This window comes from Seriola aureovittata, chromosome 10 (assembly GCF_021018895.1).
Source record: "Seriola aureovittata isolate HTS-2021-v1 ecotype China chromosome 10, ASM2101889v1, whole genome shotgun sequence".
In the NCBI taxonomy this organism is placed as follows: domain Eukaryota; kingdom Metazoa; phylum Chordata; class Actinopteri; order Carangiformes; family Carangidae; genus Seriola; species Seriola aureovittata.
In genome coordinates, this window is record NC_079373.1 from 17,743,870 (window position 1) to 17,767,012 (window position 23,143).

At 42.7% G+C, this 23,143-nt stretch overlaps 2 protein-coding genes, 1 long non-coding RNA gene and 1 other non-coding gene across 6 annotated transcripts in view; 1 reads left to right on the forward strand and 3 right to left on the reverse strand.

Annotated features, from left to right (window-relative positions):
• Positions 1-10,677, reverse strand: LOC130176118 (uncharacterized). Its single transcript, XR_008828838.1, has 4 exons — positions 10,524-10,677; positions 8,790-9,012; positions 6,653-6,963; positions 1-509 (listed from the first exon to the last, which is right to left on the reverse strand). It is a non-coding gene; the product is annotated as an uncharacterized LOC130176118 (long non-coding RNA).
• Positions 6,702-23,143, forward strand: part of polg (polymerase (DNA directed), gamma) — a 17,126-nt gene continuing 684 nt past the window's right edge. The window contains exons 1-23 of one of the 3 annotated variants that reach the window (XM_056387015.1): positions 6,702-6,814; positions 14,929-14,935; positions 16,242-16,729; positions 16,998-17,193; positions 17,358-17,525; positions 17,621-17,767; positions 17,920-17,999; positions 18,140-18,322; positions 18,507-18,649; positions 18,779-18,902; positions 19,020-19,244; positions 19,405-19,522; positions 19,839-19,922; positions 20,156-20,272; positions 20,383-20,543; positions 20,653-20,706; positions 20,807-20,924; positions 21,031-21,166; positions 21,319-21,565; positions 21,699-21,821; positions 21,940-22,108; positions 22,374-22,582; positions 22,688-22,848. In XM_056387015.1, the coding sequence (XP_056242990.1) occupies positions 6,702-6,814; positions 14,929-14,935; positions 16,242-16,729; positions 16,998-17,193; positions 17,358-17,525; positions 17,621-17,767; positions 17,920-17,999; positions 18,140-18,322; positions 18,507-18,649; positions 18,779-18,902; positions 19,020-19,244; positions 19,405-19,522; positions 19,839-19,922; positions 20,156-20,272; positions 20,383-20,543; positions 20,653-20,706; positions 20,807-20,924; positions 21,031-21,166; positions 21,319-21,565; positions 21,699-21,821; positions 21,940-22,108; positions 22,374-22,582; positions 22,688-22,848 (3,571 nt within the window). Of the gene's footprint in view, positions 6,815-14,928; positions 14,936-15,287; positions 15,431-16,131; positions 16,730-16,997; positions 17,194-17,357; positions 17,526-17,620; positions 17,768-17,919; positions 18,000-18,139; positions 18,323-18,506; positions 18,650-18,778; positions 18,903-19,019; positions 19,245-19,404; positions 19,523-19,838; positions 19,923-20,155; positions 20,273-20,382; positions 20,544-20,652; positions 20,707-20,806; positions 20,925-21,030; positions 21,167-21,318; positions 21,566-21,698; positions 21,822-21,939; positions 22,109-22,373; positions 22,583-22,687; positions 22,849-23,143 lie in introns of those variants that run through there. The other 2 variants (XM_056387012.1, XM_056387013.1) reach the window with 2 other exon arrangements.
• Positions 12,950-14,981, reverse strand: LOC130176117 (Golgi apparatus membrane protein TVP23 homolog A-like). The gene is made up of 7 exons (XM_056387016.1): positions 14,733-14,981; positions 14,494-14,576; positions 13,990-14,134; positions 13,746-13,835; positions 13,513-13,641; positions 13,297-13,425; positions 12,950-13,192 (listed from the first exon to the last, which is right to left on the reverse strand). The coding sequence occupies exons 1-7, from the start codon at positions 14,733-14,735 to the stop codon at positions 13,166-13,168; spliced, it is 606 nt and encodes a 201-aa protein (XP_056242991.1). The 5' UTR covers positions 14,736-14,981; the 3' UTR covers positions 12,950-13,165.
• Positions 15,023-15,095, reverse strand: trnar-ucg (transfer RNA arginine (anticodon UCG)). Its single transcript has one exon. It is a non-coding gene; the product is annotated as a tRNA-Arg (tRNA).

A 23,143-nucleotide genomic window follows, 5' to 3' on the forward strand; every position in this document is an offset into this window, starting at 1 on the left:
ATATTTTTATAATTTTTATTTCAAAGGCGTATTATTGACATCGGTAAATTTAAAACAATATGCTTTAATGCATTCATATCAAATCACTGTAACAAATATTTCACTCTAGACAAGAAAAAAAATGAATTAAATAATTGAAGCATGCATGAAAATAGATATATAACGCTGAGTGTGAAGTAAGTAGGAACATCTAAGGCTTTTTTATTTGCAGTTTTAAAAATAATCTAATTATATAAACATTAATCCAGCCTTTTAAAATACATTATTAACTTGGTATTTCCAAGGATAACAGACATCTTAAGCTATTCAGTTCACATTTACACAACATATATTTTGTTTCTACATAGATTTCTTCTTGCAGCGTTTAGCTGACTGATAATCTCTAGAGTTCATGCTCTGGTGATTCTCAACAATCTGATGACAGCATCTCTCTGAGTCCGGTCCACAATCTCCTCGTGCCAAAGCAGTTTCCTGCAGAGTGCAGAGAGTCTCACAGATCCTGTCCCGTCCTGAAGAGAAATGATGGAGGGAATCATTAGCATGAGAATCAAACTTGGCTCCATAAACTCTTCCACTCTGTGTGGAAACTAATAATATTTCACAGTTTTGGAACGAAAGAAAGAAAGAAAGAAAGAAAGAAAGAAAGAAAGAAACTTCCTCTAGCATCACACAGTAAAAGTAAATTAGATTTGTAAAGAACTTAATATTAATTAAAAGCTGTGTTTATAAAGCTTGCAAAGTGCTGAGCAGTCAATAAAAACAGCAAGCACCTGCTATAAAAGAGATTAAAACAAAAACCAAAGGACCACAGGGTAAAAGATTCACACAACAGTGAGCCTGCAGAGATACGTTTGAAGAACAACAATATAGAAAGAATGATAAAAAGCCAAGCTATTTGGTTATTCCACATGATGAGTGTGTTTTGACAACAGTGATTTTGCGGTTACGTGTGATTTTTAGGTTTGTACACCAGAAATTGTAGACACTGTTTAAGAAAAACAAACTTCCTTTTCATGGCCTGTAAAAATAGGCCCCTGTGCTCTGCATGTTGTTCTTCTCTCCCATTTTCAGGCTGTATGCATGGAGGGATCTTGAGGCTTTTATCCCCACAGGGAACCAGCCTAAACTCTTTCTCTGTCAATTTTCACCCACTCCCCAATTCAGACAAGCCCTTTCTCCCACCAACCCCACAATGAAGGATTTGTCCTCATTCTCTTTGTCCACCTCTGATATCTTTTTTTTGACTGCTCCCTCTCTGCAGACGGCATGCAGCGTATGCAAATACACACTCTTTTATTCGTGAGACCCCTCCCCTGAATGAATGCAACCTTAAATGAGGCCACACTTTTACACATTTACAGAGGGGGCATGGAAACATGCACATATTACAATCAGTGGATTTGCATGCCCGCTCCGACACGCAGTCACTCAAACATCGAACACTGACCATTTTAAAATGAGCAGGCACAGAAATACACTGATGTCAGAGATCATTTTGTCTGTATGTCTTTGCAGGCCGTGTATCCAAACAGCTTGGTAACAGAAAGGATGAAAACAACAATAGCAGTAGAAGCTTATGTGAGGCTACATTTACCATAAGTCTTTATGGGCACAGATACATCAAATACCCCACAGTTAACCATAGAAACGGCTAGTTAATTTCTATTCTCCCTGAGGAAGAAATCCTTTTGTTTGTTCTGTAATTTAATTGAGATTGAAGACAATGTCCGTTTTATGTTTCAGTGCTCTCTATATGATGATTTTAAGGGCTGTGCTTTTTTACAAAAATGCCCTTTATTTCTGATGACTTCTGATTGAAAGGACTCGAGACTTGATTTGCAGAATTTGGGGAAGGAGACAAAGCCTTTTGTTTGCAATGCTTGCAAAGAAGTTAAGTTCTTTTCTGACGTCTCACCTCAGTAATGCCACAATGCACATACACACACACACACACAATGATGATGTGTAGGATGAGGCTGAGAAAGGAGACAGAAGCGGTTTAACAGAATGCACTGAGGAAGAGGTGTGGACCGTGTAACTCTAAAGTTCGGATGAATTACAACAGCGTCAGATGAACATAAAGCGCAGCTCTCGCCGCTAACATTCCCAAGCTGGCCCGTGCCATCTGTGAGTATGTGTGAATAGGTTGGAGTTAGTGTGTGTGTGTGTGTGTGTGTGTGTGTGTGTGTGGTGGAGGTTGGGGGGACGGGGGTGGGAGGGAGGGGGTGACGTCTGCTGGACAGCTCTGACAGTTCGGCCTTTTCAGTCGTACATTACTGAGTCGACCGGCCTCTTTCCCATAGCAACCCAGACAGAGGTCAAAGGCTATGTACCTCCCCATCCACCCATCCACCCACCACCACCACCGCCACGTCCTCCTCTTGTACTCCAGGGTGGCCACAGACTCTCTGAACTCCTTGACCGGTCGCAGACAGAGTGGCTGCACCCATGAACTTGAACTTGACTGAGTGACGGAGTCGTATATATACAACTGATGCCAGAACAGTGACATAAAGCTTAGAATATAGTCATTTAGACTTTTGGATTTTTTTTCATGAACATTTCCACTTTTACTCCCTTTTTCACCCATCTCACTGAATTCATGTACTATACCTTAGAATTAAATAACATGCACAAAAAAAAAGAGGTCATACCAAGAATTCCCCCTAATTCTCCTCACCCTAGAACCTCATCTCCTCCTGGTATGATTACAAAGGGACACTGTATTAAAGGCTCAGTCACCTAATTCTCCTCTACTTTCATTGGGGCATGCAGGACCCCTACTCAGGGACACCGCAGCCAACAGACGTAATCTGAAAAGCCTGGGATGTAAAAACTTCTCTCCATCTTTCCCTAAGATACTTAACATCGGGCTTTGTGCTAGATTAGTCTCGGCCAAAGTTGCATTAAAGAGCCCCGATGAGCCTCGCTTGACCCACATTGGACCTCATCCAAGACTATGGGCGGCCCGTGAGCTGGGCTTTATATATATCACAGCCGAGCCGTTAAAACATTAATAGTGTCCACACATAGTGAGGAGAATCCAAAGAGGTAACCCAGGAGCTATATGGTATTAACATTTTATCGCTACTATGGCTACGCTGCTGCACCCACACAGAATGGGAAGTGAGCGCCGGCTACTGTCACTTCATCATGTCACACATTATAATTTCCTTGCTCTGAAAATCCCACATAGCAAAAGCAATACATGGTTAATAATGAATAACAGAGGAAAGAGAGAAGAAAGAAAAGGAAAGGTAATCATCTCTATTGTGGCATTTTCTGGAGGGGATATACATTTTTCTGTCAAATTTGAAGTTACGTGTAAGAAGAAGAGACTGAAGTATGATGAATGAATATTTAAGTCACTGTGTCTACAGTGTGTGAGGGGAGATTCAGGGACGTTCGCATCCTAAATCCTCGATGACACGGTGTCAAAGCCACTGACCTAACTGTCCAGCCACTCCGCTTTCAGACAGTCTTGATTGAAAACTCTCTTTGTTTCAGAGCAGATTAAAACCAGACTCTTAAGCAGTTTCACCACATATCAAAATCAAGATGCGCTCCCCTTGACAGTGTATTTCAACTCCGCGTCTACTCCCTCTTGCTCATTTAATTACAGAGAATTAAAGATCTCAGTAATCATTAGACGAATAAATATTCTGCGTGCATTTGTGCATGTATGCGTGTCACTCGTTTTTTTACATCCTCCAAGTACTGGCGAAAGTGATTGCTCTTCCAGCAGGCGTTGTAAGGATGAATCCATTTTCCTGACAAATTTGCTTCAGTCACCGCCTCTTTTTGACCACGCTGCCTCTGCCGACTGCTGCAGCTCTCACACACAGTTGCAAACCGACCCCCCCCCCCCCCCCTTTACTCTTCTCAAACACACACAGACACGGTCCTCCATGCCCAGCTCCTCGTGGCTGCAAATTGCTTTAGCATGGGCACTGCACAAGCTAACGCAAGCTAACTTCATCAGCAAATGCAGAGGTAACACTGGTGGCTCAAACATGGCTTCCCATGTGCCGCACCTGCCTCTCTTGCCTCCTTTACATACGTGTATACATTTGTCTCTGCTGTCTTTAACCCTTTCTTGATAGGCCAGTCTTTTAGTTTTACTCCCCCCCCCCCATTGCTTTTCTGTTTTCTCTAACTCTAACCATGGAGATCTGCAACAGAGATGTAGCATGGAGCAAGCTACAGTATCTCCAAGATTAATTTCTCGCCTTCACCTTGCTTTCTCTCTTCTGTCAAATCTGCCCGAAGCTATGCGCTGTATATCACAGATGAGCAGCACAAATGCAATTATAAAGACAGCTCTGAGTCTTTTATATGAATAAAGAGAGGGAATAATCTTTTGACATGTGGGGCTGCACATGCCTTACATATCTTGTGGAGGCGCACATACAGTATAAAGCTCATTAATAATCATTATCCGCGAGTTACATCATTCAGCTTGTTAGGCACACCCATCGCCTTAGCTGAGTCATTCGCAGCGATACACCGTGCCACCAACTGTCTTGTGAGATTTTCGTGATGTCTGTCTTTTGATAGAACCTGAGAGCGATACAAATTTGTAGATTGTGTTTGCATGGAGGACGAATTGCATCCAGCTGGTAAACTGAGCAAATATAAAGGAGTACACGGCTGATGACAGGGATTGTGCAAAGGTTTAAATCCGAAATAAAATCAGATTCTCTATGTAAAAAAAAAAGGAAAAAAAAGGGAAAATGCATCCTTGGTACGTTGAAATAGCATTGCATTACACCTTTGATACAATGCAATGGCTCACTGTGATCTACTATGTGACAGGGTATAGGCCTGAGTGCATGCTTCTATATGCATATCATGAATGCATCTCTAATGCCAGTGAAATCCTTCTCATTTAGCAGAGAAAAAAAAACAGCATCTCCATGCCTTTCAGACATGCAGAGGAGGCTGAATAGACTAATGAACAGTCAGGTGGCACTCCAGGGCCTGGACTACACCCCCCCATCACACACACATATTAAACACACATACACTTGCACACACATTAAAACTCAGCAGCTCACCCGACCCCGGCGATCCGCACGACAGTCTAATGTCTCAGGCATCTGCTCATGTCTAGTCTGGAGGGTCTTTCCCACCCTGCCCCCCAGCCCAGGCCCGCCGCAGCACCAGCTCCCACAATGGTGGGAAAGCGGGCTTTTTCAGAGGTGGGGTGTGTGTGCGTGTGTGTGTGCTGGGGGGGGGGGGGGGGACTAAACAGCTATTGAGGGGGTGGGAGTGGGGGGGGGGTAGAGTGAGAGAGAGGTGCTGAATGATAATGTGAAAATGCACGGCGCTGTTCATTAACACACAAGCGCTGCAGCTGCACATGTTGGCCCTGGACACACATGCTCACGCATCTCTCTTTTCTGCTTCAGGTTGCTGCCAGAGACACCAGGGGTACAGGGCAGCTCTACGCCATGATAAGACGCATACTGAGGATCTGTGTGTGTGTGTGTGTGTGTGTGTGTGTGTGAGGTTACAGGGATGGAGCTGGTGAAGATTTGGAGCCTTGATATTTGGCGATCTCTGTCTGCCCGCGTCAGAGTTTGGCTGAATATGACATTTTTACTTTAGTGAAGTCTGACATTTTCTAATCACTCATGCAGCTGGTACAGTTACATCGCAGAGGGTTGTAATCAATATTAAATTGCTAAGACCAAATGTCTTAAAAAAGATGAGATCCAACATGAAATCAATCTGTGTGCAGTTATGTAGCTTTAACAATTGTAAATTGATTTACTGTGCCAACTGTGAGCCACAGACACACACAAATGCAAAGACGTGTACGTATACAAACATGTGACTGTGGAGTGTATTCCAACATGGACAATGAAACATCAAACGCTGGTGAAAAAATGACTGTGACTTCAAATGTTCTGTTGAACATCATTATGTAAATGTTTCCTAAACGCAAAAAGGGCTAATATTCAGTGCCGATAGTGTTACACATAAGGAACCGCTTTGTATGCCAAAATATCTTTTGTACACACAGTAATTTAAATCTGAGATCGTATTGGTTCTACTTTTAAAAACAATAATGTTAATCCCCAAATGGGGAATTATCCCAGTTTCCCCCATTCAGCGCCTAACAAAATTCACCTGAGGGGAGCGACAGATTAACATCCTTAAGATACTGTACTAAATATCATAATGTGAATTTCACAACAAAAGCAGTTTTGCATGAATTAATCTACAAGGTTTGTCAGGTGGAAACGCAACATACACCACTGCCTGGTGTTCATCAGGGAATAAAGAAGCACCATGACAAGAGAGGATGGCAGGTTTCCCTCAACCAGTGCCAGCTCATTAATTTTGTTTGCGCCCCCCCCCTCAATCCTCCCACCAACCATCAACTACCCTTCCTCACCCACCAACCCCCCTCACATCACCCCTTAACTGCTAATTAGCAGGAGCAGAAGATAGAGAAAAGGGAGAGGCCATGTGTGACTGGGGAGGAAATGGGAAACTCTTCTTCTTTCCCTCATCCTTCTTCCTTGTTCCCTTCCCCCCCTCCCAAGCGCACACACAGTCAGATACACATACACAAACTCCCCCACCTCCTGCCCACCAACGCCATTACAACTGGTGCCCAACAGAAAACCATGATGCAGCTCACCTCGTATGCCAGCCCTGCCATTTTAGGTGTTGCGGCAACATCTCCCAAGATGGCTCCTCTGAGCGCGCCCATACTCCAGGGATCCGGCAGGGTCTTTGTCCGCCTCCTGGCACGGGCAAAGTGTCCCCCGTTGGCAGTACAGATGGCATTAGAGGCTGTGGGGTAAAAAGGGTGAGGGGGAGAGGAAGGAGGAGGAGGTGGCAATTCCGGACTGACCGCGTTTCCCCCTCTCTCTCTCTTCGTTCGCGTTTAATGATGGATCTTCCCTCTTTTCAGGAAAACCTGATTATTCAGTGTTGTTAATCGTAAACCTGTAACAAGAGAGGACAAAAGAGAGAAAACAGGGGAATAAAACATGAAAAGTCGCCTTTGGTTATCATTACAGTGTAACACAGCCTTATGGTTGTGGGCTCTTGATTAAACAGTTAATTCAGTTGTTAAAAATCAGCCAGTTATCTAAACTTTTAAATCTCTGGCCAGCTTTACTCATTCAAAGAGCATTCCTCATGTCCTTTCTGTGGGCACGCGAGTGTATTTTTGCTACAATAAAAGCACAAGAAGAGTCATTATAGGTGTAGACAGGTCGAAGCAAGGATGCCCTGGACCATCCCATAAGTAAAGCCTCAAGCACGCCATGTTCACATGCTACCTTTAACATGGAAAGCTCAGGAAAAGACTTGGGCCTCGGCCTTTCACATCCAATATCTCACTGTGAAACTAAGTAATTAGCCTGGTTTTACAGCAAGCTCTATTACGATTGGTAGTTAACAGAGTGAATGAAAACTCATCTCACTTTGGTGCTCTTTAAGCTTTAGTGGCATTCTCTGAGCTGAGCGTATGCAGCGCACAGCGCTGAAGTACCAGTGTGAAAGGTTCAGCTCCTGTCTACAGGATGGCCCTGGCCTTCTCATTGAGGCAAGACACAATGTTTCCCAAAGGCTCCAAGACTTGGTGCAGCTTTAAATACAGACGCCAAGTGTTTTTTTTTTTTTTTACCCTGTGTGTGTAGGGTGCTACACCACTCAACTGCATTATTAGCAGTCCTGAAGACTTTAGTGCTTGGACAAAGTGTTCGCTTCCCTTTTCTTTCATCCATAAACAAAGGCTCACAAGTGAAATCTAAATTCTGTTCTCATTTTTTCAATAAATGGAAAATACTCCAAAAGAGAAAGGTAAATGAATTCAACAGTGTGCTGTAAAAAGCAAAAGATAAATCAAGAGTATCTGCTTGAGCGTTGACACGACAGGCAGGGCAACGTGCCAGTGTGTCCCAAAGCAGGTAACTCCAGGGATCCTCGAGAGAAATCCTGCCTCACTGTTGTGGCTTACTGGGACACTTTAATAGATCGGAGCCATCGTTAATGTTTTCCACTGCGACAAGTCAAAATGTCTGCTGTGAAAAAGGCAAATTGCAGTCTACCCAATACTACCTCCCTGCCTACATTATTAGATTTTTTTTAAGGCACAATAATAAGAAAATTCTTCTCAGATGATGTTTTTAAATCTAAGGTCTCACGCACATTCACGCGGGAGCCCTTGAAATGGAGAAAGTGTGGGAGTTCTTGTTTTGGACAATACTATTTTCTTCCACCCACTGGGCGACCTGTTTAGCATTCAGCACCATGTTGCAGAGGACCTGAATGGACAGCAACCCTAACCACCCAAAAACAGGGCCAGTTACTGACTGTGGACCCTGAAGCACAGCTCATACACCAAATCCTCAAAATAAACTGAAGTGAGATTAAAAGAGCACACAACAAATATATCTGGGTCCATCCAACTCTGTAACACAGGGATAAATAAGGCTGAGGTTTGCACTTTGTATTTCCTCCATGAAGTAAAAAAAAAAAATCAACATATATTGTTTGAGAGGCGTTTTTATTTTCTTTAAAAAACACCCCATTATCACATGCCTGCATATCAGGGTAACGTGATGAATGCAATGAATAGACATTTTTTCTACAAAGAAAAAGCTGCAAACTATTAAAATGCTTACAAATCTGCCATATGCTCAACGTTTGTGCTGATTATAAGAGGAAGAAATCTCTTAAAGCCAAGACAAGCCATTTTGGCTTATTTGTGTGCTCTTTTTCTGAACAAACTTTAGGAAAACGATAAAGCAAAACTGTTTTCTTACCTTTTCGAGGTGAAAGTCAAAATCAGAGCCTTGGTGAATTAAAAGCCAGAGGAGTCCTCCCCCCTTTCTTTCTACTGAAGTACAACGTTACGGAAGTCATTTCTACTTTCGGTTATCTAGCTTTATGACAGGTATTTAACACTCATACAGCTAGATAACCAAAGACAAAAACAGACCTCCTCTCACACGCTCCTGCTGGAGCCCGACGTGATGCTGGTGTGATCTGGAAATAAGAGGTGAAGACACATGAGCAGGCCTATAATATTTAAAAACACTATCATATCTTAATTACAGCCAAACAACAGGGGATTTGAATCAAAGGTGTTACATTTATTACGAGTTAGGCCACCACACATTTTGTCGGTTAAAGAAGCTACAAATAAAACATTTAGCCGTCAGATATTCATGTCATGATATGTAAGGTGTCTGGTTAAAGGCCTACTCAGTGTTGACCCAATTCTACATTAAATTCCTGTAAATATCAGATTACTCTGTAGTTACATTTGAAAACTCTCATTTCAACATATTATTACTGTCAGAGAAGATAGATATTGTTTTGTATTTATAGGTAAATATATGTGCGGGGGGCCTAGCGTGGATTAGCATCTCTTGCACGTAACAACCAACTGTATTGTAATGAGAAATTTTTTTTTTTTTTTACCCTACGTAATTTACAAGGCAGAACATTTTTCTCTATTAGCTCTGAAAAGACTTTAAAAATCTAAAACTTTCAAGTGGCAAATTGTAAGCCACATTGCACGTGCTAAGCTGCATTCAAAAACATCCACCTGCCCATTAGTTCAAAGACTTCAGCTCATTTGTAGGACGTGCCTGTGTTCTGCAGCGCTATCCCGTTACACTACCCCTCCCTTTTACACTTGTAATTTGTAATTTAGGAGCAATATTAAGACTAAATGCAGACCTGCCGTGTGATTTTATACAATTGAAGATATTTTAATAGTCATAATGAATGACTGGTTGTATTTGACAATACTAGAAAAAAACTGACATTGTTGTAAAAACATAAAGATACATGCTTAAAGCCTGTCTACACATGTAAGATGGTACAATATCAAGAAGCTAAATTTCCATAACAGCCTATTTTCTGACTGGATGACCATAAAACGTCAGTGTGACCAAAGTAGGGCGGCCTGAAGGCATGACCATGAACCTAACACGGCCCTTAGGTAAAGAACTGGCTCTTTGATGGTTAAATGTTGCTCTGAGATCAACAGCTGACTCTTTTCTCTTTTTTTTAATCAACTAAATCTAAATTGAGCTGGGTTTTAAGATGCTTTAATTTGTTCTTGGCTCTTTAGTGCTCCTGGGGGCAAAGAAACCCTACTTTTAATGAGAGTTGTGATTGGCCTACTTCTTTTAAAACTGGACTATTTCACATCACAAGGATTATCCGCATAGGCTATTACAGAAACCAATTTGTTCACAGTCATAATATTAGGCCGAGGAGCGTGGTTTAATATTCTGCCACTTTATAGAACAAGGGATTTTTGTCTGTTTAGGGACCAAACACCTTTCCCCTCATTTTAAATTAAACGCAAGGGCGTTTCTGTTGGTTAATAATATGCTCCCTCCCTGGTCGTCTGAACATGCACCTTCTGGGTCCCTAAATTCTCTGCATAAGACACATGGACATGACATGAGAAGAGATTCAAAGCAGGTAAAAATGTAATGCTGTCCGTGCATATTCTGCCAATTGCCGGAGGCGTTTCTTACCTGTTTCGGAAACAAAGCAGACTCTGGAGCCAAGTGTCCACAAACTTTAGCTCGAGATGAATTTTCCACATTCATTTTTCTGCGTTTAAATCGGGCCCTTGGAGAGAGTCAGTGCCGCTGCTCTTAGATGAGTCCAGCCTCATCCTCGGTCCTCCAGATTCTGCCTCTCCTCCAGCCTGCGCGCTTCCTCCACTGTCACACAACTCGCTCCCGCACTGACGTCATACCAGGACCAGGGCGGCGTATTGACCAATCACAGAGTCCGCCGGCATCAAAGAACGTCCGCGCTGGGCAGACGTCTCACTTCCAATTATTTTCTTTAGCTTTTCGTCGATTTCTTCACTTTTAGCTACTACTACTACTACTACTACTACTACTAATACCACTACTACTACTTCTAACAATAATTATCATAATAATAGTAATCATGATAATAATAATAAATCAATTTAGTAACTTTTCTGGACATTTTGATGGATTTTTTTTCTTGGACCATTCTCATCTGTCTTTACTTAAACGTTGAGACTGAAAGCTCATCCTTGACCTTGAATGCAGCAGTTGACAAAACAATATCATCTCAACAATTTGCCATCTGATCTTTTCACATGATCTTCATCCGTAGATTAATTAGGCTAATGTTTTTTAATTGTAAACATGTTAATATACTGTATATTTTGTCATTTCTTTTAAATACACTTGAACACTAGTCAGGTCAGATTGTGATGTTAAGTCTCCTATTTCCTAGGAAGGCTGGTTGCATCTGAACTTTATGCTACACTTCTGTTGTTCCTCTGTATCTTAGTTACTGTGCTGCACCAACATTTTCTCAGAACATCATTTCCACATATCTCCTGATTTATAGAAACAAAGGAATAGTCCTTGTGTTTCTCCACTGCAACTGTATGTGGTTAAAGGTCAAACAGTTTGACCTTTTGGCACAACAATCAAAATTGTGTAAAATCCAAAGATTTACAACACCCAAGGCAGCACAACGGTTCAAACCTACAAAGAGCAACTCTGCTTACTAAAGCCAGCCACTCGCTTATGTTTGTGTTAGTATTTCTATTTTATCACTGGAGGTTATCATTTCCTTTACCAAATATATACCAGTAAGCTATTGTAAGTTTGCACAAGAAGTGCACAAGTGCACTTCCCGCCCTACTCTGGTCACAGGGTTTCACAGGCTGGAAGAAGGTGTGATCATTCTTCACTAATAAAGGATCTCTGAGGCCTGAGGCGATTGTGGTGAAGTGCTGGCTGTGAGATCAGGAGCCACTGCCAAGAGTTGCATGAGCAGTTTCCTCCAAATCTGTACAGTCAGAAGAAAATGCTTAAATGTGGTAAACTACTCTGGGACCAACCAAAAACATTGGGGTCATTCCCAAGATTTATCCATGTTCACAGCACATTAAGACAGAATGTGAAGGACACAAGACTGAGATAATGAATATAGGTTAGGCTTCTCATCATCTCTGAACATTTAATTTCAATTAAATGAACATAGCTCTCAGTACTCAGTGATTTAATGATAGATTTATAAAATATATGATAGGAATACTTTTTGAAAAAGCCCACACTACATTCCAGTTTGCACACAGCCTCAAAATCTGTTTTAATGAATATTTATTCTTGAAATGAATGGTTTGACCTGTGCACAGACTTAGCAGAAATGTTTCTGGAGGTATTCAAATTATACTGGCTCAACATGGCCAGTGTAAATTATCAAATTTCCCCTAAATTATATTTGGAATCAATCAGAGGAATGAAAAATAGCCTACATTTGATTTGGACTGTGTAAGCTGTGGTTCACAAATTAATATTTCTAAAAATCAGTTTCATATTCATATTCAATTGCATACCACGATTGATAACGCAAAACACTTTAAATTAGTCATCTCCATTTTTAGGCAAACATGATTCCCATTCTTTTGTGTGGTTCATGTTCTTTTGCTCATTTATTCTCCATGTGGTCCATTGAAGCACCGAAAATCTGCCCACCACAACATGTGGGATTGCTGCAGATCACAACTGTCTACATTTTCATCAAACTTTTAATAGCCATTTGTTTGTTCACATGTGCTGTATCCTGAAATACCGTCAGGATTTTCTCTTGAAACTTTTAGGGGTGCAGTGGAGACAGGGAGTGCTATTTTGATTTTTGAGCAGCTTTCCCCTTTTCTTCTTTCACTGAGGTCCGTTTTCTTAAAGGGTACTAATACTATAGAACTGCTTTATATGTGTTTTCCCTCATAGGTCATGGAGCTTTTTCGACAAAGAGGTTTGCCACAAAGACGTTTACAGAAACCAAGACAAAGAACATGTACAAATCTAGATTATATGAGTAGTTCAAAAACTATATGCTTTTTACTTCTGCAAACATCTGATATTCCACCCTCCACAATAATTCACCGAGTAGGAAAAAAATATAAAATGCACTTATCTTTTATTGAAATAATAGCCAGAGTGATCCATGGGCAGCAGCATGAAACAAAGGCATGCACAAGGCACACAGCCATTCAAGTAGATGCAGTTTGTGGAAACTCTGGAGATGAGGCAGCTCTCTGTATCTCTTATTCGCACACACACACCCACAAACACACACAAGCACAGGAGAGTAGCTGTGTAGGTAGAGGAGGTAATCTTCATAGTATTCCATAGATGATGTCTGGCTAGAAGAGGAGAAATTATAATTGAGCACATGTTAAATGGACACTGACATGTTAACAGGACAGCTGTAGCCTACATGCTATAAATGCTGCAGTCAGTCACTCACACGCTGCAGGAGGTGCTGTCCTGTAAAAGAGCGGGAGTCTGGAGGCTGGCCATCTTGTCCCACTGCCTTGCAGCGTAAGTAACCATAGAGGTTAGCCACTTGGAGGGAAATACTAGCTACCACAAGAGACTGGGGGAGACAGACAGGCAGATGCATTTGAATCAGATATCATGTGATGTATATGCAGAGCATGCACACAAACAGCATGTGTCTCACCAGCCATTTGATCTTCAGGGAGAACAGAGAGGTGAAGAAGAAGAATGTCCAAATAAGAGGGCAGATGATTAGACCCAGCCAAAATATCCTTGCCTCTGCCTCTGTTCCAGTGTTATTGCCCCGGGAGGTCTGCATGCACACCGAAACACACACACACACAGAACAACCATGTTTAATATCCCGAAAATGCTCCTCCACATTCAAAATGGCACACGACAATAACGCTGTCTCACTTTTTTGGCCTCAAACACCCAGAGGCTCCTTCCATCCTCGTCAATCTGATTCCACCACCGCAGCCCCACCAGCAGCCTGCCAGTCACATTCTGAAACAACACAGGACAACTGTGCATGAGAAATAGAAATCAGTCAAGTGAAAGAAAGTGATTAAACAGCATACTGAATTGCATAAGAGGGCAAGAGAGGGGCGAGGCATAGGAAAGTAAGGGGAATTAGTAGCTGACATGGTTCACCTCTCACCTTGACCGACCAAAAATCAAAAGAAAGCAGAGTGATGATCAGGACAAAACATGATGCAAAGTTCTTGCTGATCCAGTCACAGAGCAAATAGGCCACAATGGCAACCACTCTGAAGAACAGGTGGAAAAAGGAGGCGAGGGGGTGTCTGCAATCAAATCATATGTTAGGAATGATGAATGAAGAGTCTAAAAATGCCAATGAAGCAGCAGTCAGAGACATCTTGTACAGCAAATCTACCCTTCACAACACCACACACTTCACAAGGACACTTAATTATGATGTAGGCACACATGAAATCACATTTTATATTAAAGGAAAAAACAGCCATCTCATGAGAGAGAATAACCAATTAAGTTGCTGAGATTTGTTTAAATGAAATTATTCATAAAAAGATGTAAATAATCCCCCAACTGACCGATATCTTTATTGATATTATCTTAAGAAAAAGATTGACTGCACAAGACAAATGAGTGTATATGATAATCACTATCTCCTGCAGTGCACCTTATAACTGCGCTTCTCCGCGCCCTCTCCTGCTCGTCAGCAGCAAAGTCCAGCTCAACATCCTCCGTGTCATCCGCCATCGTCTGACAAAAAGCAAAGACGATACACAACACAGGAAAAATCATCACTCACCATTTTAGCTAAAACAGCACATGCAAACACAATACATTTAGAGGCAGACAAAACATAAAATCTCCATTTGTTTCATGATTGTGGATGTGTAGAGCTAAGCGAAGTACCATTTGGGGGAAAGCGTTGCTGTACTGTAGGGCTGGAGCCAGGTGTTGCAGTGAAATAAGACCGACACCGACACCGACACTGACACTTGACACTGCCTCCTCAGTCACTGCTTTCACATCCACATCTGTATAAATTACTCCGTGAGATAGATGTTTCTGTTTATGCACCACTACAGCACAGCCCCTTGTCGCACAGCAGTAGAGTCTGTCTAACGTCGAAACCGGATCTGCATTTTGCTGAGGAAAACAATCTCGTCACTGGAGTCATAAGCAGGGGATATCAAAAGGAGCGACCGCGGCAGGACTCGAACCTGCAATCTTCTGATCCGAAGTCAGACGCCTTATCCATTAGGCCACGCGGCCCACGGTGTATTATACACGGAATGCCATATCCTCTTTATATTGTATGACGAGCATTTATCAATTTGCGGGATACTATTGTGCGTTGTGGTTAGTCCACAATTGACCATGATGCAAAACGGTAATTTGACCACCGTGGTATAAATCAAATCATTTGTTTGCACGCTAACAAAAGGTGCAGTCATCCGGACCGCTAGGAGACGCTGACGCTTCGTCTTGCTTTGCTCTTACAAGGCTGTGGGTTGACATGCTGAAGTAGCAACCTCATTTTCAGCGGAGCGGTTTTTAAGCATAAATTAGTTGACTACTTTAACGTTAAACCTGATAACACAGACCAGGTGAGGTGCCTTTCTTTTTGGTTTTGGCGACCGTCTGGCTAAGAAACGTAGCTAACGTACAAATTACACGGCTTGGTGTTTTGTTAAGTTGCTCACAAGTTAGCAACAGCCCCCCTGGGCAAGCTTGTTAATGTTGGTAAACATCATGGTAAACGTACATTAGAAGGATGGCGGTGTATTAATTAGAACAAGTAATGTAGCTAACTATGTTTCCACACGAGAAACTCACAGTTAGTTAAGCTAGTGTTAACCCCAGCACTCGTTTTCAGTCGTTACTAATGTTAAATGTTAAAGCTGGTTGACAACTTCTTGAGTAAACCATCACGTTCTTAACCCTGTTCATTGTCCTCAATACTGTGAGCAAACTGTATAACAGTATGTAATGTAAAGTTGGTAGGAATGTGTGATGAACTCAAATAAAGGCATTCATTTAACTGCATAGATTTCCTTGTGCCTACCAAAAAATAAGGCCACACGATCTCTCATATATCATTTAATGAGACCAGGATAATTTAAGACAATTGTAAAAGCTAAATTACACATTATAAGTGCAAAGATTATTTTTCTGGCCTTAACCTAGCTAGACATGGCAGTATCTAATATCAGTTTGCGCCTCTTATTACATTTACATGAGAGGCATAACCTGGGCCCAACTAAGATGTATTATGTCACAATGCTGATGCTGTATCTATGTCTTCCAGCTCTAGTGTGAAGTCCTCATGAGGTGATGCTGCATGTGTTGCGCTGTCCTCTGCAGAGGTCTCTCATCTCTCTACAATGGATATGTCTACGCTCCCCGTTCTCCACCAAGCCTCACTCCGTTCAGGGCGAGGACTCCACAGAGACCCGCCTGAACCCCCTGAACATTCAGATGCTTTCGAAGAACCTCCATAAGCAGATCTTTCGAGGGCTACAACCAGAATACAGAGAGGAAGATGTGGAGCGCAGCATTGGGCATTTGCAGAAACACCAGCTATGGGGGAAGGAAACTTCACTGTTGCCCGATGTAGAGCTGAAGCTTCCCCAAATGTATGGCAAAAATATTGATGAGCACTTCCGTGTCTTGGCTGAGAATCAGAGTCTTCCCTACCTTGATGCTGCCACCAAGCTGCATCAGGCTGAGCTCCCTCCCATGCCACAGAAATGGAGCTGGGAGGTTGGCTGGACACGCTATAAACCCAATGGGGAGAGTCAGAAGGTGGATTTTCCAGATGAGTCAGCACTGGTATTTGATGTGGAGGTGTGCGTGACAGAGGGACAGTGTCCCACGCTGGCTGTTGCTGTGTCTCCTACTAACTGGTGAGGACGAAGAAGAATTGTAATGATTGCGTAAAGTTGAGAAATATTGACATTTAATTATTTATTGGAAATACTGATTAGCTTCATTGTGGTGTTGAGTTATGGGTCTAGTTGTTTTTGATTAACAGGCAGAGGGTGGATTTCCATCATCACACTAATGCCAACAAAATTTGCAAAAAATGTGATATATGATTTGACGTGAATGTAAATGGGCAGCAGGTCGATCTTTTTCCCAGTGTCTCTATCTCTCCCTGGGTATTCACGCTAGGTATTCCTGGTGCAGTAAGCGTTTGATTGAAGAGCGGTACTCCTGGTCAAACCAGTTGACCCTTGCTGACCTCATCCCACTTGAGACACCTGTGAACTCTGCCTACCCTCCTAAGGGCAAGTGGAAGAACAGGCTCATAGTGGGCCATAATGTCAGTTTTGACAGATCGTTCATTAAAGAGCAATACTTATTAAAGGTACGTATTCAGAGCATGGTGATTTTCTTTCAACACATCTTTATTTATATTGGAACTTTGTTGTATGATTCACATGAATAAATGTGCCAGGTACTATGTTGCTTTAATGACTCAAAAGTTCATGTATTGCACACCAAAGAAAATAATGTGTTCTTTTCCTAAAGGGTTCAAAGGTACGCTTCATGGACACCATGAGCCTTCACATGTCCATCTCGGGACTGACTGGGTTCCAGCGCACTCTGTGGATGGCCAGTAAGCTGGGCAAGAGGAGGGGTCTTCAGGAGGTCAAGGAACACATTAAGAAAGCTGGACAGAAAAGGGAGGGCCCAATGGTTTGTGTCTTTTTTTTCTCACAGGCGTTATGAGTAGTAGTGTCGCAGTTTTGACATCGGCAAATCTCAATGTGTCCTGATGTTTTGTTGTACAGATCGGCTCCTGGGACTGGGTGAACATCAGCAGCATTAATAACCTTGCTGATGTCCATGCACTGTATGTGGGAGGCCCGCCCCTGCAGAAAGAGGCCAGAGAGACCTTTGTGAAGGGCAGCATGATGGATGTCAGGAACAACTTCCAGGTCAGAGGTTCACGACAAATTGTGCCATATTGTCAGTAATCATAAGCCCAATTTATGCATATTAAAAGGTTCTCTAAATGACTTGCATTCATCATCACCGTCACCATCAAGTACAGGTTGGCAAATAATTTTGCCTTTGCTGACCTCTACAGGAGTTAATGCAGTATTGCGCCATGGATGTTCAGGCCACCCATCAAGTCTTCACAGAACAGTTGCCCCTCTTCATGGAGAGGTCAGTCAATCCCAACCCATTAGTTAGTTAGTTTCCCCTCAACTCGTACATGTGTTGTTTCATGTGTAGCCAATAATCATTATTCAACACACAATGATCATTTGTTCACGATGTTGCTCATCTTGACTGTCTTTTATAAGGTGTCCTCATCCAGTGACGTTTGCCGGGATGCTGGAGATGGGTGTGAGCTACCTTCCCGTCAACCAAAACTGGGATCGATACCTGGAAGATTCTCAGGACATTTACGAAGAGCTCCAGAGAGAGCTGAAGAAGTCTCTGATGACTCTAGCAGACGATGCCTGCCAGCTGCTGCAGGATGACAGGTGAAAAGAGCACCTATTAAACACCTTGCGTCAGAGTGTAATTTTGGCCATAATTGTGTGATAAGGTAAAAAGGATGGTAGATTTATGCATGAACTGTAAGTCTATAAATCCAAGAGATGGATGTTTTAAGGTGCTTTGTATAAAACATCTACTTAACGGCTTATGTTTAAAATTTTACATAAGATACAAAGAAGACCCCTGGCTTTGGGATCTTGAGTGGGATGTGCAGGAATTCAAGCAGAAGAAAGTAGCTGCCAGCAAGAAGAAACAATTGAAAAAAGCAGCTGAAGCACAAGTTGCTACTCCTCTTCCAGACTGGGAAGAAGGTAAAAGCTCAGATACTGGGCCACATTTATAAAGCCAATGTTACATCTCTCTTAACAACAATGCCAAAAGGTGTAAAAAAACAAAAAACAAACAGATGAGTGGATTCAGTTGAGTCGTTGTGATATTAGATCCAGGCCCACCATCCGAAGAGGACATGGCAGGCTCTTGCCCCAGCAGGCTGGCTGTGGAGAAGCTGAAGGAAACGGTGAATAGACTTCCTAAAAGAAGGCAACATCTACCTGGACATCCGGCGTAAGAGCTCTCCCACACACCACAGAGCCATCCCGTGTTTAATACAGTATGTTTCAATTTCCACTTCCATTTGCTACTGACAGTGTAAGTCAGTCCATCTCCCCCTTACTGTGTCAGGTGGTATCGTAAGCTGTGTGAGAAGATGTCTGAGGAGGACAGCTGGTCACCTGGAGCCAGTCTGATCAGTCTACAGATGAGACTGACGCCTAAGCTGATGGGTCTGACGTGGGATGGTTTCCCCCTGCATTACACAGAGAAACATGGATGGGGCTATCTGGTGCCTGGACGCAGGGATAACCTGATTTCTCAGGAGGAAAGCACTGGGCCTGTGTGCCCACACAGGTAGTTGATGCACTGCTCTTGATGTAAAAGCATGGTTGGGTGTTTCTCATCAAGACATGAGCTTATCAGGGTAATAATAGATGGCTGGATATTTCTGTAAATTATTAAACCTCAGAGTAAAAGAAGGACGTGTGTATTAAATCCTTCCTGTGTTCCACAGAGCTATTGAGAGTGTTCACAGAGAGTACTGCGAGCAGAACAGCAAAGAGCAGCCTGAGTATCTGGACTTCAACCCTTCAGATGACCTCATGTTGACAGACAGTGCAGTGTGGGCAAAGGTGCATGCGCTCATCAAATGTTAGAGACTAGTGCAAACAGCAGGATGATGCCAACTCCTGCATTAACTCCTCTAGAGATGCATTATTCCTGCATTAGCTAGTAGCTAACATGCAGCAGCATGACTTTATGTGGTGCAACTCATCAAATTGTGCTTTTAAAAAAAATAATTGTTTAAGTTTTTGGTTTTTGGCTCAAATGTTGAAATCCACTGAAATTTGCTTCACCTGGACCTGGTGTCGGCACTACGTCCGATCATTGATCAGGCCCACATGCTCAGGAATGATCATGACAGAGTTTTGTTTCTCTCATCTCCAGGTGGAGGAGTTAAGTTCCTTTGAAAGTTTGACGGAGCAAAATGGAGTCAGAATGATGAAAAATGGGCAGAGGACGAAAAGCACGGTGAGTTTATTGGTCTTTGTTATGTGCAGATGCTTTATGCCTTTGTTTCTATATCATAAACATTTTAAACAGTCCTGGACAATACTGTTAAATTTCTTTATAGCAACTCCTTTTTATATCCTTGTTAATATGGAACTCCAGGTTCTTGTCTAACATGCTGTGTGTTGTTTATTCAACATGCGTTCTTTTTGTTTCACTGTGATTCAATGTATGACATACCTTGTATTCTGTAGCAACAGCAGTCCCAAGACCCAAATCATCAGAACAGTCAGTGTCATTATCACCATGGAAACGGGCCCTACAATGATGTGGATATCCCAGGGTGCTGGTTTTTCAAATTACCTCACAAGGTAAAGTGAAGTTTCAGTGTTTATCTAGAGTTAATGCTGAATAACTAGTATCGGCACAATGTCACTCCAATGTGCTACTTTCATAATTTCACTGAATATTTGTGTTTCAGGATGGTAATCACAACAACGTTGGCAGTCCTTTTTCAAAGGACTTTCTGGCCAAGATGGAGGATGGCACTCTTAGGGCAGGGCGGGATGGAACCAATGCTACACGAGCTCTGGAGATCAACAAAATGATGTCCTTCTGGAGGAATGCCCATAAACGTATAAGGTACCTGTCAGTTTCAACCATAAAGTTACTCATCTTTTTGGGTGATACCAGGTCAGCTTTGTTAAAGGTAAAGATGGTGAATACATGAATTTATTGTGTCTCCTCACAGCTCTCAGATGGTGCTGTGGCTGCGAAAGGGAGAGCTTCCTCGTATTGTCAGCAGGTTTGTCTGGTATATTAATTAACTATTAACTATTTATTGATCCGTCATATAGTGGGGAAAAGCCATAGTTGGATAATATATAACTTCCTCTCTCCCAAAGACACAAAGAGTTTAATGAGGAGGGTCAGTATGGTGCCATATTACCTCAGGTCATCACCGCTGGAACGGTAACACGTAGGGCTGTGGAGCCAACCTGGCTGACTGCCAGTAATGCACGGGTAAGAGGCAGAGTTGACAAAGAAAAACTGCACATCACATCACTGAATTGTATTTATCAGTCAGTAGAGGAATTTTGTTTGTATGGACTGTATTTTGTGTCCACAGCGGGACCGGGTTGGCAGTGAGCTGAAGGCCATGGTGCAAGTACCACCTGGCTACCACCTGGTCGGAGCAGATGTAGACTCTCAGGAGTTGTGGATTGCCGCTGTGCTTGGAGAGGCTCACTTTGCTGGCATGCACGGTGAGATTTTTCCCTTTCACATCTTGTTTAGTTCTTACTTAAATTTAAAACACCATGCTATTAAAGTTGTACAAGGCAATACATTTTTCTTAGTCTGGAGAAACAGCATCTGATGTTAGCCGTGCTGATCTTATGTCTCTGCCGGGGTTCAGGCTCCACAGCATTTGGCTGGATGACCCTTCAAGGAAAGAAGAGTCAGGGCACTGACCTGCACAGCCGCACTGCTGATACTGTGGGTATCAGCAGAGAACATGCAAAGGTGTTCAACTATGGACGCATCTATGGTGCGGGACAGCCCTTTGCCGAGAGGCTGCTGATGCAGTTCAACCATCGCCTCAGTCAGACAGAAGCTGCCAGTAAGGCCAGGCAGATGTATGCCTTAACAAAAGGCATCCGCAGGTATACTCAACAATTGAATAGTTGTGTGTTCAAGTAAAGATTTTATTTCTGCTTAGCTTTGTTCACTTGTTTGTGTAAATGTGACAAAGTGGAGCCCTGGTGCTGCATGCTTTTGTTTATATTTTTTTGTCAGATACAATCTGTCAGAGGAGGGTGAGTGGCTGGTTGATGAACTGGGCATTGAGGTGGAGAGGGAGGAAAATGGAAGTATCTCCCTGCAGGAGTTGCGGAGGATCTCTAAACTGGCCTCAAAGTGGTGAGGGAGCAAGCAAAACGTCACATAAACACAACAACTTGTCAGGAACCATAACATAATTTCCTCTCATTTTCTCTGTTCCTTGATTCCCCCCCCCCCTGTTCCTCATACCCCTCAGCTATCGGCAGAAGAGGTGGGATATCCTCGGCAAACGTCTGTGGGCTGGAGGTACTGAATCGGACATGTTCAATAAGCTGGAAAGTATAGCTCATTCAGCCGAGCCAGCCACGCCTGTTCTTGGCTGCAGGATTAGCAGAGCCCTGGAGCCCAAGGCAGTTAAGGACGAGGTGAGACAGACCAAATGCAAACATAAACCCAATCAATGTGCTTGTATTCAAATAGCATGAGCAGCCAACCTCAAGGGGCCTTGCAACATAGAGACTAAAGCTTTCATTATACTGCATGCATCTGTTTGTGTACTGCTGTGTAGAGCTTTCAGAAATATGAGATGTATTGTTGCTGGAAAAAAATGTGGCTCTGCATCACATAATAATCCCATGCCTTCAAGATGGAACATACATGTTCACGTGCTACATCTCTCTCTTTCGTCAGTTTATCACCAGCAGAGTGAACTGGGTGGTCCAGAGCTCAGCAGTGGACTACCTTCATCTGATACTGGTGGCCATGAAGTGGCTGTTTGAGGAGCACCAGATTGATGGCCGGTTCTGCATCAGCATCCACGACGAGGTGCGGTACCTCGTCCGCAGTGAAGACCGTTACCGAGCAGCTCTGGCACTTCAGATCACAAACCTGCTTACGAGGTCTGCTCACGGTTCAGTCTTTATACTTCCTTGTCAAAAATATCCAATGAGGAATTGGCAATAAACTTGACAGCTTTTCTGATTGCGCACTTTTGTCTCGGGCAGGAGTGCATTCGCACATGCGTTAGGCATGCAGGACCTTCCCCAGTCAGTAGCTTTCTTCAGTGCAGTCGACATTGACCAGTGTCTGAGGAAGGAGGTGACCATGGACTGCGTGACCCCCTCTAACCCCACAGGCCTGGAGCGAAGATACGGCCTACTGCCTGGTGAGTTCTGCGCTGACACCATCATCAGCCTTTATTTTGGCTTATGTTTTTTCTCTACTCTGAGGCACAGTATATGCATTCAACAAATATTTAATATACAGGAGGGGAAATAAAAGATCTCTTAAGTCCTGTAGATATTAGGTTTAAAAAATGTGTTAAAACCCCAAGTATATTCACATCACAGTCAAAAATCAAAAGCCTAAGCAGCCATTTTATATTTGATATATAACAACTTTTCAGTTTATTTGCACTGCATTATACAGCCACATTTGATCTGTCCAGAAAAGCATATCCA

Bases quoted from the DNA above. Each gene is read 5' to 3' on its own strand.
- LOC130176117 (XM_056387016.1), bottom strand. The intron at 14,135-14,493 runs GTGCACTGCAGG...ATTTGATTGCAG, and splicing joins CGGAGAAGCGCAGTTATAAG to ACACCCCCTCGCCTCCTTTT. The intron at 13,426-13,512 runs GTGAGACACATG...TGTCTCCCCCAG, and splicing joins CCCTGAAGATCAAATGGCTG to TCTCTTGTGGTAGCTAGTAT.